General features: G+C 54.6%; 1 protein-coding gene across 3 annotated transcripts; it reads left to right on the forward strand.

Moving 5' to 3' along the window:
* Positions 1–14: 14 nt before the first annotated feature.
* Positions 15–12411, forward strand: COX6B1 (cytochrome c oxidase subunit 6B1). 3 transcript variants are annotated; one of them, XM_082073847.1, is made up of 5 exons: positions 15–119; positions 4920–4963; positions 6017–6124; positions 9630–9730; positions 12248–12411. In XM_082073847.1, exons 3-5 carry the CDS (start codon positions 6019–6021, stop codon positions 12299–12301), a joined length of 261 nt encoding a protein of 86 aa, XP_081929973.1. In that variant the 5' UTR covers positions 15–119; positions 4920–4963; positions 6017–6018; the 3' UTR covers positions 12302–12411. The 3 variants fall into 3 exon arrangements, with proteins under 3 accessions (XP_081929973.1, XP_081929972.1, XP_081929974.1); XM_082073846.1 differs by lacking the exon at positions 15–119 and adding an exon at positions 1762–1877; XM_082073848.1 differs by lacking the exon at positions 15–119 and adding an exon at positions 1784–1877 and having other exon boundaries at positions 6005–6124.
* The last annotated feature ends 1870 nt before the right edge of the window (positions 12412–14281 follow it).

The raw sequence follows: 14281 nt of genomic DNA on the forward strand, positions 1-14281 counted from the left end.
GCCTCTCCCCACGACGTCACCGCCCCGCCCACGACCGGGCGGAAGTGCCCGCGGGAGGCGGAGTGGGGGGGAGACGCTGCCCAGGGTCCTAGAGCCCGCCGGTTGGCGGCAATTTGGGGGTAAAAATGGGGATTTGGGGGTTCCTGGGGGGATTTGGGGACAGAAATGGGGATTTTGGGGCTCCTGGAGGGGGTTTTGGGGCAGAAATGGGGATTTGGGGACAGAAATGGGGATTTTGGGGCTCCTGGTGGGGTTTGGGGACAGAAATGGGGATTTTTGGACAGAAATGGGGATTTTGGGGCTCCTGGAGGGGTTTTGGGGGCAGAAATGGGGATTTTTGGACAGAAATGGGGATTTTGGGGATCCTGGAGGGGGATTTGGGGGCAGAAATGGGGATTTTAGGGCTCCTGGAGGGGCTTTGGGGGCAGAAATGGGGATTTTAGGGCTCCTGGAGGGGGTTTTGGGGCAGAAATGGGGATTTGGGGACAGAAATGGGGATTTTGGGGCTCCTGGGGGGATTTTTGGACAGAAATGGGGATTTGGGGGTTCCTGGGGGGATTTGGGGACAGAAATGGGGATTTTGGGGCTCCTGGAGGGGCTTTGGGGGCAGAAATGGGGATTTTAGGGCTCCTGGAGGGGGATTTGGGGGCAGAAATGGGGTTTTGGGGGCTCCTGGAGGGGTTTTGGGGGCAGAAATGGGGATTTTTGGACAGAAATGGGGATTTTGGGGCTCCTGGGGGGATTTGGGGACAGAAATGGGGATTTGGGGGCTTCTGGAGGCGTTTTGGGGACAGAAATGGGGATTTTGGGGCTCCTGGAGGGGTTTTGGGGGCAGAAATGGGGATTTTGGGGCTCCTGGAGGGGTTTTGGGGGCAGAAATGGGGATTTTTGGACAGAAATGGGGATTTTGGGGCTCCTGGAGGAGGATTTGGGGACAGAAATGGGGATTTTGGGGCTCCTGGTGGGGTTTGGGGACAGAAATGGGGATTTTGGGGCTCCTGGAGGGGTTTTGGGGCAGAAATGGGGATTTTTGGACAGAAATGGGGATTTTGGGGCTCCTGGAGGGATTTTGGGGACAGAAATGGGGATTTTGGGGTTCCTGGAGGGATTTTGGGGACAGAAATGGGGATTTTGGGGTTCCTGGGGGGAGTTGGGGACAGAAATGGGGATTTTGGGGCCATTTCCAGGTATTTGGGCTCCATTTTGGGGCCATTTGGGGGCAATTTCCATTCATTTTGGGGCTATTTTTGTTTATTTTTGTGCCATTTGGGGATATTTTGGTGCCATTTGGGGGCATTTCTTGGCATTTTTAGGCCCTTTTAGGGGGATTTTGGGGCAATTTTGGAGCATTTTGGAGCGTTTTGGGGCCATTTCCTGGTTTTCTGGTTCCATTTTGGGGCCATTTCAGGGAATTTTGGGGCTATTTCAGGGCATTTTGGGCCGTTTCGAGGTATTTGGGCTCCATTTTGGGGCTATTTTGGGCTGGTTTGGAGCATTTTAGGACATTTGGGGGCTATTTTTGTTTATTTTGAGGCATTTTGGGGCCATTTTGGGATATTTTGGGGCATTCCTTGGCATTTTAAGGCCTTTTGGGGCGATTTTGGGGCAATATTTGGGCATTTTGGGGACATTTTGCGGCCGGGTCCTCCCACCGCCATTTCCCGCCCTGGACGACGCTCTGCCCTCCCTCCACCATCTCTATGGCACTTCGCGGTCCTCCAAGCGCCAGCCCCGCCCTCCCGCCCGGGCCGCTCCGCACTTCGTATCTCTATGATTCCTCCCCTTTGGTTGCTCGGGGGAGGTGGCGCCACTTCCGGCGTCGCGCTTGCGCTTCCGCTGCGTCTCGGTGGTGGTGAAAGTCACTTGGAGGGGAGACGGTGGGGAATGAACTGGGGTGAACTGGGACGAACTGGGATGAACTGGGAGGGAATGGGGGGAATTGGGGGGTCTGGGAACATTGTGAGGGCTCTGGGAGGTCACTGGGAGGGGGAACTGGGAGCACTGGGTGGTCAATGGGGGGGAACTGGGAGCACTGGGAGGTCAATGGGGGGAACTGGGAGCACTGGGGGTTACTGGGAGGTCAATGGGGGAATATTGGGGGTTACTGGGAGCACTGGGATGGGGCTATTGGGAGAACTGGGGGGTTACTGGGGACACTGGGAGGTCAATGGGGGGAACTGGGAGCACTGGGGGTTACTGGGAGGTCAATGGGGGGGAACTGGGAGCACTGGGGGTTACTGGGAGGTCAATGGGGGGGAACTGGGAGCACTGGGGGTTACTGGGAGGTCAATGGGGGGGAACTGGGGGTTACTGGGAGCACTGGGAGGTCAATGGGGGGAACTGGGAGTTACTGGGGGTTACTGGGAGCACTGGGAAGGGGCTATTGGGAGAACTGGGGGGTTACTGGGAGCACTGGGAGGTCAATGGGGGGGAACTGGGGGTTACTGGGAGCACTGGGATGGGGCTATTGGGAGCACTGGGGGTTACTGGGAGGGAACTGGGAGCACTGGGAGGTCAATGGGGAGTTACTGGGGGTCACTGGGAGCACTGGGAAGGGGTTACTGGGAGCACTGGGGGTTACTGGGAGGTCAATGGGGGGAACTGGGAGCACTGGGGGTTACTGGGAGGTCAATGGGGGAATATTGGGGGTTACTGGGAGCACTGGGATGGGGCTATTGGGAGAACTGGGGGGTTACTGGGGACACTGGGAGGTCAATGGGGGGAACTGGGAGCACTGGGGGTTACTGGGAGGTCAATGGGGGGGATACTGGGAGCACTGGAGGTTACTGGGAGGTCAATGGGGGGGATACTGGGGGTTACTGGGAGCACTGGGATGGGGCTATTGGGAGAACTGGGGGTTACTGGGAGGGAACTGGGAGCACTGGGAGGTCAATGGGGAGTAACTGGGGGTTACTGGGAGGGAACTGGGAGCACTGGGAGGTCAATGGGGGGGGACTGGGGGTCACTGGGAGCACTGGGAAGGGGTTACTGGGAGAACTGGGGGTTACTGGGGATACTGGGAGGTCAATGGGGGGAACTGGGAGCACTGGGGGTTACTGTGAGGTCAATGGGGGAATACTGGGGGATACTGGGGGCTACTGGGAGCACTGGGATGGGGTTATTGGGAGAACTGGGGGTCACTGGGAGGGAACTGGAGACACTGGGAGGTCAATGGGGGGGAACTGGGGGTTACTGGGAGCACTGGGAAGGGGTTATTGGGAGAACTGGGGGGTTACTGGGAGGTCAATGGGGGGAACTGGGAGCACTGGGGGTTACTGGGAGGTCAATGGGGGGGAACTGGGAGCACTGGGGGTTACTGGGAGGTCAATGGGGGGAACTGGGGGTTACTGGGAGCACTGGGATGGGGTTATTGGGAGAACTGGGGGGTTACTGGGAGGGAACTGGGAGCACTGGGAGGGCAGTGGGGGGGAACTGGGGGTTACTGGGAGGGAACTGGAGACACTGGGAGGTCAATGGGGGAACTGGGAGTTACTGGGGGTTACTGGGAGCACTGGGAAGGGGTTATTGGGAGAACTGGGGGGTTACTGGGGACACTGGGAGGTCAATGGGGGGAACTGGGAGCACTGGGGGTTACTGGGAGGTCAATGGGGGGTTACTGGGGGTTACTGGGAGCACTGGGAAGGGGTTATTGGGAGAACTGGGGGGTTACTGGGAGGGAACTGGAGACATTGGGAGGTCAATGGGGAGTAACTGGGGGTTACTGGGAGCACTGGGAGGTCAATGGGGGGAACTGGGAGCACTGGGGGTTACTGGGAGGTCAATGGGGGGGATACTGGGAGCACTGGGGGTTACTGGGAGGTCAATGGGGGGGAACTGGGAGTTACTGGGAGCACTGGGATGGGGCTATTGGGAGAACTGGGGGTTACTGGGAGGGAACTGGGAGCACTGGGAGGTCAATGGGGAGTTACTGGGGGTCACTGGGAGCACTGGGAAGGGGTTACTGGGAGAACTGGGGGTTACTGGGAGGTCAATGGGGGGGGACTGGGAGCACTGGGGGTTACTGAGAGGTCAATGGGGGGAACTGGGAGCACTGGGGGTTACTGGGAGGTCAATGGGGGGAACTGGGAGCACTGGGGGTTACTGGGAGGTCAATGGGGGGGAACTGGGAGCACTGGGAGTTACTGGGAGGTCAATGGGGGGGAACTGGGGGTTACTGGGAGCACTGGGAAGGGGCTACTGGGAGGTCACTGGGGATACTGGGAAGTCAATGGGGGGAACTGGGAGTTACTGGGGGTTACTGGGAGCACTGGGAAGGGGTTATTGGGAGAACTGGGGGTTACTGGGAGCACTGGGAAGGGGTTATTGGGAGAACTGGGGGTTACTGGGGATACTGGGAGGTCAATGGGGGGGAACTGGGAGCACTGGGGGTTACTGGGAGGTCAATGGGGGGGAACTGGGAGCACTGGGGGTTACTGGGAGGTCAATGGGGGGGAACTGGGGGTTACTGGGAGCACTGGGAGGTCAATGGGGGGAACTGGGAGTTACTGGGGGTTACTGGGAGCACTGGGAAGGGGCTATTGGGAGAACTGGGGGTTACTGGGAGCACTGGGAGGTCAATGGGGGGGAACTGGGGGTTACTGGGAGCACTGGGATGGGGCTATTGGGAGCACTGGGGGTTACTGGGAGGGAACTGGGAGCACTGGGAGGTCAATGGGGGGAACTGGGAGCACTGGGAGTTACTGGGAGGTTCATTAACCCCATTAATCACCCCCATAATTTCCTGATTATCATAGTAACTCATTAACATTGGGGTGCGATATTTCATATGGGGCTCTTAATTAGCCCCATTAATTAGTGCTTGGGGGGCCCCCCTTTGTAATTATTGGGGAGACTCATTAGTGGCAACTAATTAATGAGAAAGGATCAATATTAATGAGGTTTTGCTTTTAATTTATTAGGTTAATTATTCCCATTAAGAGTCGTTTTCATCGTTGTTATTAAGGTAATTAATTAGTATTAATATAAAATACTTAATGTGGGGGGTTAATTAGTACCAGGGGCTTTTAATTAGTCGGGGGGGGGGCTTAATTAACTGGGTTAATTAGTGTTTGGGGGTTGTTCTTACTGATTATTATTGTGCGTCGTTTTTATTGGTTAATTGTATTAATATTAGCAATTAATAATTAGACGCTATTAATTGGAATTAGAGGCTTTGGATAAGTATTAAGAGCTATTAATTAGTTTGGGGGGCTTAATTAACTGCATTAATTAGTGTTTGGGGGTTGTTGTGTTGTTATTATTGGTCATTATTGGTCGTGTTTATTAGTATTAAAAACTAGTAATTAATGGGAGCCTACTAATTAATATTAGAGATGTTAAATAAGCATTAAAGGGTGTTAATTAGTCTGGAGGGCTTAATTAGTGCCATTAATTGGTGTTTCGGGGTTGTTGGGTTATTGTCGTAGTTATTATAAGTTATTATTGGTCATATTAATATTAGCAATTAGTAATTAACGTGAGAGTATTAATTAGCATTAGTGGCTTTAAATAAGCACTAGGTGCTGTTAATTAGTGAATTAGTGAATTAGTGAATTGGTTAATTGGTTAATTGGTTAATTGGTTAATTGGTTAATTGGTTAATTGGTTAATTAGTTAATTAGTCAATGAGTTAATTAGATAATTAGTTTGGGGGCTTAATTAGCATCATTAATTAGTGTTTGGAGGTTGTCGTGTTCTTACTGGTAGTTATGATACATTGTTATTATTAGTCATAGTAATTAATATTAAGGATTAATAGTTAATGTGAGGTTATTAATTAATATTAGAGGCTTTAAATAAGTAGTAAACGCTGTTAATTAGTCTTGGGAGAGTTAATTAATACTGTTAATTATGTAAGCTCCCCTCTTTTTCCAGTCTCATCCCCCTTTCCTATCATTAAGGGGCCGTTAATTATCGTTCAGCTGCAATTAATTATTACCAGAAGATACTAATGAGTTGGGGGGGAGGGTGGGTGACCCCGTGAGGGCGCTAACGAGTTAATTAGCGTGTTAATTAGCGATGGCGGAGGACGTGAAGGCCAAGCTGGCGCGGTACAAGACGGCGCCGTTCGACAGTCGCTTCCCCAACCAGAACCAGACCAGGAACTGCTGGCAGAACTACCTGGGTGAGCCCGGACGCCGGGGTCCCTCGGGGCACTCCTGGGTCCCTCGGGGCACTCCTGGGTCCCCATTGATGTCCATTGTCCCATTGATGTCCATTGTCTCATTGATGTCCATTGTCACATTGGTCCCCATTGATGCCCATTGATGTCTATTGTTCCATTAACAACCATTGGTCCCCATTGGTCCCCATTGGTCCCCATTGGTCCCCATTGGTCCCCATTGGTCCCCATTGATGCCCATTGATGTCTATTGTTCCATTAACACCCATTGGTCCCCATTGGTCCCCATTGGTCCCCATTGGTCCCCATTGGTCCCCATTGATGCCCATTGATGCCCATTGATGTCTATTGTTCCATTAACACCCATTGGTCCCCATTGGTCCCCATTGGTCCCCATTGGTCCCCATTGGTCCCCATTGATGCCCATTGATGTCTGTTGTTCCATTGGTCCCCATTGGTCCCCATTGGTCCCCATTGGTCCCCATTGGTCCCCATTGATGCCCATTGATGTCTATTGTTCCATTGGTCCCCATTGGTCCCCATTGGTCCCCATTGGTCCCCATTGATGCACATTGATGTCTGTTGTTCCATTAACACCCATTGGTCCCCATTGGTCCCCATTGGTCCCCATTGGTCCCCATTGGTCCCCATTGATGCCCATTGATGTCTATTGTTCCATTAACAACCATTGGTCCCCATTGGTCCCCATTGGTCCCCATTGATGCCCATTGATGTCTATTGTTCCATTAACACCCATTGGTCCCCATTGGTCCCCATTGATGCCCATTGATGTCTATTGTTCCATTAACACCCATTGGTCCCCTTTGGTCCCCATTGATGCCCATTGATGTCTATTGTTCCATTAACACCCATTGGTCCCCATTGGTCCCCATTGGTCCCTATTGGTCCCCATTGACGCCCATTGATGCCCATTGATGTCTATTGTTCCATTAACACCCATTGGTCCCCATTGGTCCCCATTGGTTCCCATTGGTCCCCATTGGTCCCCATTGATGCCCATTGATGTCTATTGTTCCATTGGTCCCCATTGGTCCCCATTGGTCCCCATTGGTCCCCATTGGTCCCCATTGATGCCCATTGATGCCCATTGATGTCTATTGTTCCATTGGTCCCCATTGGTCCCCATTGGTCCCCATTGGTCCCCATTGGTCCCCATTGGTCCCCATTGGTCCCCATTGATGCCCATTGATGTCTATTGTTCCATTGGTCCCCATTGGTCCCCATTGGTCCCCATTGGTCCCTATTGGTCCCCATTGACGCCCATTGATGCCCATTGATGTCTATTGTTCCATTGGTCCCCATTGGTCCCCATTGGTCCCCATTGGTCCCCATTGGTCCCCATTGATGCCCATTGATGTCTATTGATGTCTATTGTTCCATTAACAACCATTGGTCCCCATTGGTCCCCATTGGTCCCCATTGATGCCCATTGATGTCTATTGTTCCATTAACACCCATTGGTCCCCATTGGTCCCCATTGGTCCCCATTGGTCCCCATTGGTCCCCATTGATGCCCCGTTGTCCCCGTTGTCCCCATCGATGTCCCATCGTCCCCATCGTCCCCATCGTCCCCATCGTCCCCCGTTGGTGCCCATTGACACCCACTGAAGTCCATTGATGTCTATTGACGTTCATTGTCCCCATTGATGTCCCATTGACGCCCATTGTCCCATTGACACCCATTGTCCCATTGACGCCCATTGATGCCCATTGACACCCATTGTTCCATTGACACCCATTGACGTCTATTGTCTCCATTGGTGCCCATTGCCCCCATTGGTCCCCATTGATGTCCATTGATGTCTGTTGATGTTCATTGTCCCCACTGATGTCCCATTGACGCCCATTGTCCCCATTGACACCCATTGCTGTCCATTGATGTCAACTGATGTTCCATTGACGCCCATTGTCCCCATTGACACCCATTGCTGTCCATTGATGTCAACTGATGTTCCATTGACGCCCATTGTCCCCATTGACACCCATTGCTGTCCATTGATGTCAACTGATGTTCCATTGACGCCCATTGTCCCCATTGAAGCCCATTGTCCCCATTGATGTCTGTTGATATCCATTGTCCCCATCAATATCCATCAATGTGTGTTGATCCCCATTGGTGCCCATTGATCCCCATTGGTGCCCACTGATCCCCATTGGTGCCCACTGATCCCCATTGGTGCCCACTGATGTCCATTGGTGCCCACTGATGTCCATTGGTGCCCACTGATGTCCATTGGTGTCCGTTGTCCCCATTGGTGTCCGTTGTCCCCATTGGTGTCCGTTGTCCCCATTGGTGTCCTTTGATGTTCATTGTCCACGTTGATGTCCCATTGACGCCTATTGTCCCCATTGACGTCCCACTGATGCCCATTGATCTGACTGATGCCCATTGATCCCACTGATGCCCATTGATCCCATTGACATCCATTGACGTCCCTTGCTATCCATAGTGCCATTGATGTGTGTTGATGTGCATTGTCCCATTGACGTCCCATTGATGTCCCATAATCCCTTCCCCGAACTCCTGGGTCCCCACTAGACGCCTGGGTTGCTCCCGTCCCCGTTGATGTCCCCATTGACGCCCATTGACGCCCGTTGTCCCGTTGATGTGCATTGTGCCATTGACGCCCCACTGGCGCCCATTGTCCCCATTGACGTCCCATTGACGCCCATTGTCCCCATTGACACCCATTGCTGTCCGTTGATGTCAACTGATGTCCCATTGACGCCCATTGTCCCCATTGTCGTCCCATTGACGCCCATTGTCGCCATCAATGTCCATCAATGTATGTCAATGTCCATTGGTGTCCATTGGTGTCCATTGGTGTCCCTTGGTGTCTTTTGATGTTCATTGTCCACGTTGATGTCCCATTGACGCCCATTGTCGCCATCAATGTCCATCAATGTATGTTGATGTCCATTGGTGTCCATTGGTGTCCATTGGTGTCCCTTGGTGTCTTTTGATGTTCATTGTCCACGTTGACGTCCCATTGACGCCCATTGTCCCCATCAATGTCCATCAATGTATGTCGATGTCCATTGGTGTCCATTGGTGTCCCTTGGTGTCTTTTGATGTTCATTGTCCACGTTGACGTCCCATTGACGCCCATTGTCCCCATCAATGTCCATCAATGTGTGTCGATGTCCATTGGTGCCCATTGATGTCCATTGGTGCCCATTGATGTCCATTGGTGCCCATTGATGTCCATTGGCGCCCATTGATGTTCATTGTCAACGTTGACGTCCCATTGACGCCCATTGACGTTCATTGTCCCCATTGACGTCCCATTGACTCCCATGGTCCCATTGACTCCCGTTGTCCCATTGACTCCCGTTGTCCCATTGACTCCCGTTGTCCCATTGACGCCCATTGTCCCATTGACGCCCATGGTCCCATTGACTCCCATTGTCCCATTGACTCCCATTGTCCCATTGACGCCCATTGTCCCATTGACGTCTGTTGTCCCATTGTCCCCATTGTCCCCAGACTTCCACCGCTGCGAACGCTCATTGGGCGCCCGCGGGGCCGACACCGCCCCCTGCCAGTGGTACTTCCGGGTCTACAAGTCGCTGTGTCCGACCTCCTGGGTGAGAAATTGGCCCCCGGTGTCCCCAAATGTCACCCCAATGTCCCCCCGTGTCACCCGCTGAGTGTCCCCTGACCCTTGGTGTCCCCTCAGTGTCCCCACAGCCCTGGGGACGTCTCTGGGGTCACCCTCCCACCCCCACCCACTGTCCCCCGTGTCCCCTTTGTGTCCCCTCAATGTCCCCATGTCCCCTTTGTGTCCCCCTATTGTCCCCTACAATGTCTCTGTGTCCACCCCAGTGTCCCCGTAGTGTCCCCTCCATGTCCCCCATAGTGTCCCCGCCATGACCCCCCCAGTGTCCCCATGTCCCCTTTGTGTCCCCCCCAGTGTCCCCATGTCCCCCCAGTGTCCCCCATGGTCCCCACAATGTCCCCACAATGTCCCCATGTCCCCTTTGTGTCCCCCTATTGCCCCTACAATGTCTCTGTGTCCACCGCAGTGTCCCCGTAGTGTCCCTTCCATGTCCCCCATAGTGTCCCCACCATGACCCCCCAGTGTCCCCATGTCCCCTTTGTGTCCTTCTCAGTGTCCCCATGTCCCCCCAGTGTCCCCCATGGTCCCCACAATGTCCCCATGTCCCCTTTGTGTCTCCCCATTGTCCCCATGTCCCCTACAATGTCTCTGTGTCCACCCCAGTGTCCCCATAATGTCCCTTCCATGTCCCCCATAGTGTCCCCCCTATGAACCCCCCAGTGTCCCCATGTCCCCTTTGTGTCCTTCTCAGTGTCCCCATGTCCCCCCAGTGTCCCCCATGGTCCCCACAATGTCCCCATGTCCCCTTTGTGTCCCCCTATTGTCCCCTACAATGTCTCTGTGTCCACCCCAGTGTCCCCGTAGTGTCCCCTCCATGTCCCCCATAGTGTCCCCGCCATGACCCCCCCAGTGTCCCCATGTCCCCTTTGTGTCCCCCCCAGTGTCCCCATGTCCCCCCAGTGTCCCCCATGGTCCCCACAATGTCCCCACAATGTCCCCATGTCCCCTTTGTGTCTCCCCATTGTCCCCATGTCCCCTACAATGTCTCTGTGTCCACCCCAGTGTCCCCATAATGTCCCTTCCATGTCCCCCATAGTGTCCCCCCTATGAACCCCCCAGTGTCCCCATGTCCCCTTTGTGTCCTTCTCAGTGTCCCCATGTCCCCCCAGTGTCCCCCATGGTCCCCACAATGTCCCCATGTCCCCTTTGTGTCCCCCTATTGTCCCCTACAATGTCTCTGTGTCCACCCCAGTGTCCCCGTAGTGTCCCCTCCATGTCCCCCATAGTGTCCCCGCCATGACCCCCCCAGTGTCCCCATGTCCCCTTTGTGTCCCCCCCAGTGTCCCCATGTCCCCCCAGTGTCCCCCATGGTCCCCACAATGTCCCCATGTCCCCTTTGTGTCCCCCTATTGTCCCCTACAATGTCTCTGTGTCCACCCCAGTGTCCCCGTAGTGTCCCCTCCATGTCCCCCATAGTGTCCCCGCCATGACCCCCCCAGTGTCCCCATGTCCCCTTTGTGTCCCCCCCAGTGTCCCCATGTCCCCCCAGTGTCCCCCATGGTCCCCACAATGTCCCCACAATGTCCCCATGTCCCCTTTGTGTCTCCCCATTGTCCCCATGTCCCCTACAATGTCTCTGTGTCCACCCCAGTGTCCCCATATAGTGTCCCCTCCATGTCCCCCATAGTGTCCCCCAATTAACCCCCCAGTGTCCCCATGTCCCCTTTGTGTCCCTCCCAATGTCCCCATGTCCCTCCCATTGTCCTCATGTCCCTTACAATGTCCCCATGTCCCCTTTGTGTCCCCCCACAACGTCCCTCCCGTTGTCACTGTGTCCCCCATGACACCCCAATGTACCCAGAGTGTCCCTGCATTGTCCCCATGTCCCCTTTCTGTCCCCCCATTGTCCCCATGTCCCCCACAATGTATCCATGTCCCCTTTGTGTCCCCCATGTATCCCCATGTGCCCCACAATGTCCCCCCAAGTGTCCCCCATAGTGTCCCCCCATTGATCCCCCATTGTCCCCATGTCCCCACAGTGTCCCTATGTCCCCTTTGTGTCTCCCCAGTGTCCCCATGTCCCCCACAATGTCCCCATGTCCCTCCCATTGTCCCCGTGTCCCCCACAGTGTCCCTATGTCCCCTTTGTGTCCCTCTCAGTGTCCCCATGTCCTCCACAATGTCCCCCCATTGTCCCCATGTCCCTCCCATTGTCCCCGTGTCCCCCATAGTGGCACCACGTCCCCTTTGTGTCCCCCCATGTATCCCCATGTCCCCCACAATGTCCCCCCAAGTGTCCCCATGTCCCCTTTGTGTCCCCCCACAATGTCCCTCCCGTTGTCACTGCGTCCCCCATGACACCCCAATGTCACCCAGAGTGTCCCCGCATTGTCCCCATGTCCCCTTTGTGTCCCCCACAGTGTCCCCTTTGTGTCCCCCCATTGTCCCCATGTCCCCTACAATGTCCCCTTGTCCCCCCAAGTGTCCCCCACAGTGTCCCCATGTCCCCCACAATGTCCCCCCCATTGTCCCCATGTCCCCACAGGTGACAACGTGGGACGAATACCGCGCCGAGGGGACCTTCCCCGGCAAGATCTGAGCGTCCCCACGGGGTTGGGGACACGCGGTGACATGTGGGGACACGGGGGGACACACAATGACACGTGGGGACAGCGTCCGGTGGCACCAACAATAAAGAGTTAAACTGGACCTGGTGGCACCTGGGCTGACAGTTTGTGGGGGGGACCGGACGCCTGGGTCCCTCCCGAACGCCTGGGTCCTTTGGGGCACTCCTGGGTCCCTCCCGAACTCCTGGGTCCCTCCTGGATGCCTGGGTCCTCCCCCTGAGTTCCTGGATCTTCCCCCCTCCCCCCCGCCCCGAACTCCTGGGTCCCCACCCTGAACTCCTGGGTCCCTCCCGAACTCCTGGGTCCCCACCCCGAACTCCTGGGTCCCCACCCCGAACTCCTGGGTCCCTCCCAAACTCCTGGGTCCCTCCCAAACTCCTGGGTGGGTTATTTGACCAATGAAGACGCGTCGGGTGGGTCATTCGACCAATGAAGACGCGTCGGGTGGGTCATTTGACCAATGAAGACGCGTCGAATGGGTCAATTGACCAATGAAGACGCGTCGGGTGGGTCAATTGACCAATGAAGGTGCGTCGGGTGGGTTATTGGACCATTGAAGACACGTTGGGTTCATTATTTGATGATGGAAGATGCATTGAGTGGGTCATTCGACCAATGAAGACGCGTCGGGTGGGTCATTCGACCAATGAAGACACGTCGGGTGGGTCATTCGACCAATGAAGACGCGTCGGGTGGGTCATTTGACCAATGAAGACGCGTTGGGTGGGTCAATTGACCAATGAAGACGCGTCAGGTGGGTCAATTGACCAATGAAGACGCGTCGGGTGGGTCAATTGACCAATGAAGACGCGTCGGGTGGGTCATTCGACCAATGAAGACGCGTCGGGTGGGTCATTCGACCAATGAAGACGCGTCGAGTGGGTTATTTGATGATGGAAGATGCATTGAGTGGGTCATTCGACCAATGAAGACGCGTCGGGTGGGACAATTGACCAATGAAGACACTTTGGGTGGGTCAATTGACCAATGAAAATGCGTCGGGTGGGTCATTCGACCAATGAAGACGCGTCGGGTGGGTCATTCGACCAATGAAGACGCGTCGGGTGGGTCAGTTGACCAATGAAGACGCGTCGGGTGGGACAATTGACCAATGAAGACACGTCGGGTGGGTCAATTGACCAATGAAGACGCGTCGGGTGGGTCTTTCGACCAATGAAGACGCGTCGGGTGGGACAATTGACCAATGAAGACGCATCGGGTGGATTATTCGACCAGTGAAGGTGCGTCGGGTGGGTCAATTGACCAATGAAGACGCGTCGGGTGGGTCTTTCGACCAATGAAGACGCGTCGGGTGGGACAATTGACCAATGAAGACGCGTCGGGTGGGTCATTCGACCAATGAAGACGCGTCGGGTGGGTCAATTGACCAATGAAGACGCGTCGGGTGGGTCAATTGACCAATGAAGACGCGTCGGGTGGGTCATTCGACTAATGAAGACGCGTCGGGTGGGTCATTCGACCAATGAAGACGCGTCGGGTGGGTTATTGGACCATTGAAGACACGTCGGGTGGGTTCTTTGATGATGGAAGATGCATTGAGTGGGTCATTCGACCAATGAAGGTGCGTCGGGTGGGTCATTCGACCAATGAAGACGCGTCGGGTGGGTCAATTGACCAATGAAGACGCGTCGAGTGGGTTATTTGATGATGGAAGATGCATTGAGTGGGTCATTTGACCAATGAAGACGCGTCGGGTGGGTCAATTGACCAATGAAGACGCGTCGGGTGGGTCATTTGACCAATGAAGACGCGTCGGGTGGGACAATTGACCAATGAAGACACGTCGGGTGGGTTATTGGACCATTGAAGACACGTTGGGTGGATTATTTGATGATGGAAGATGCATTGAGTGGGTCATTCGACCAATGAAGACACGTCGGGTGGGTCAATTGACCAATGAAGACACTTTGGGTGGGTCAATTGACCAATGA

Source organism: Streptopelia decaocto, assembly GCF_964273445.1.
Source record: "Streptopelia decaocto genome assembly, chromosome: 28".
Classification (NCBI taxonomy): domain Eukaryota; kingdom Metazoa; phylum Chordata; class Aves; order Columbiformes; family Columbidae; genus Streptopelia; species Streptopelia decaocto.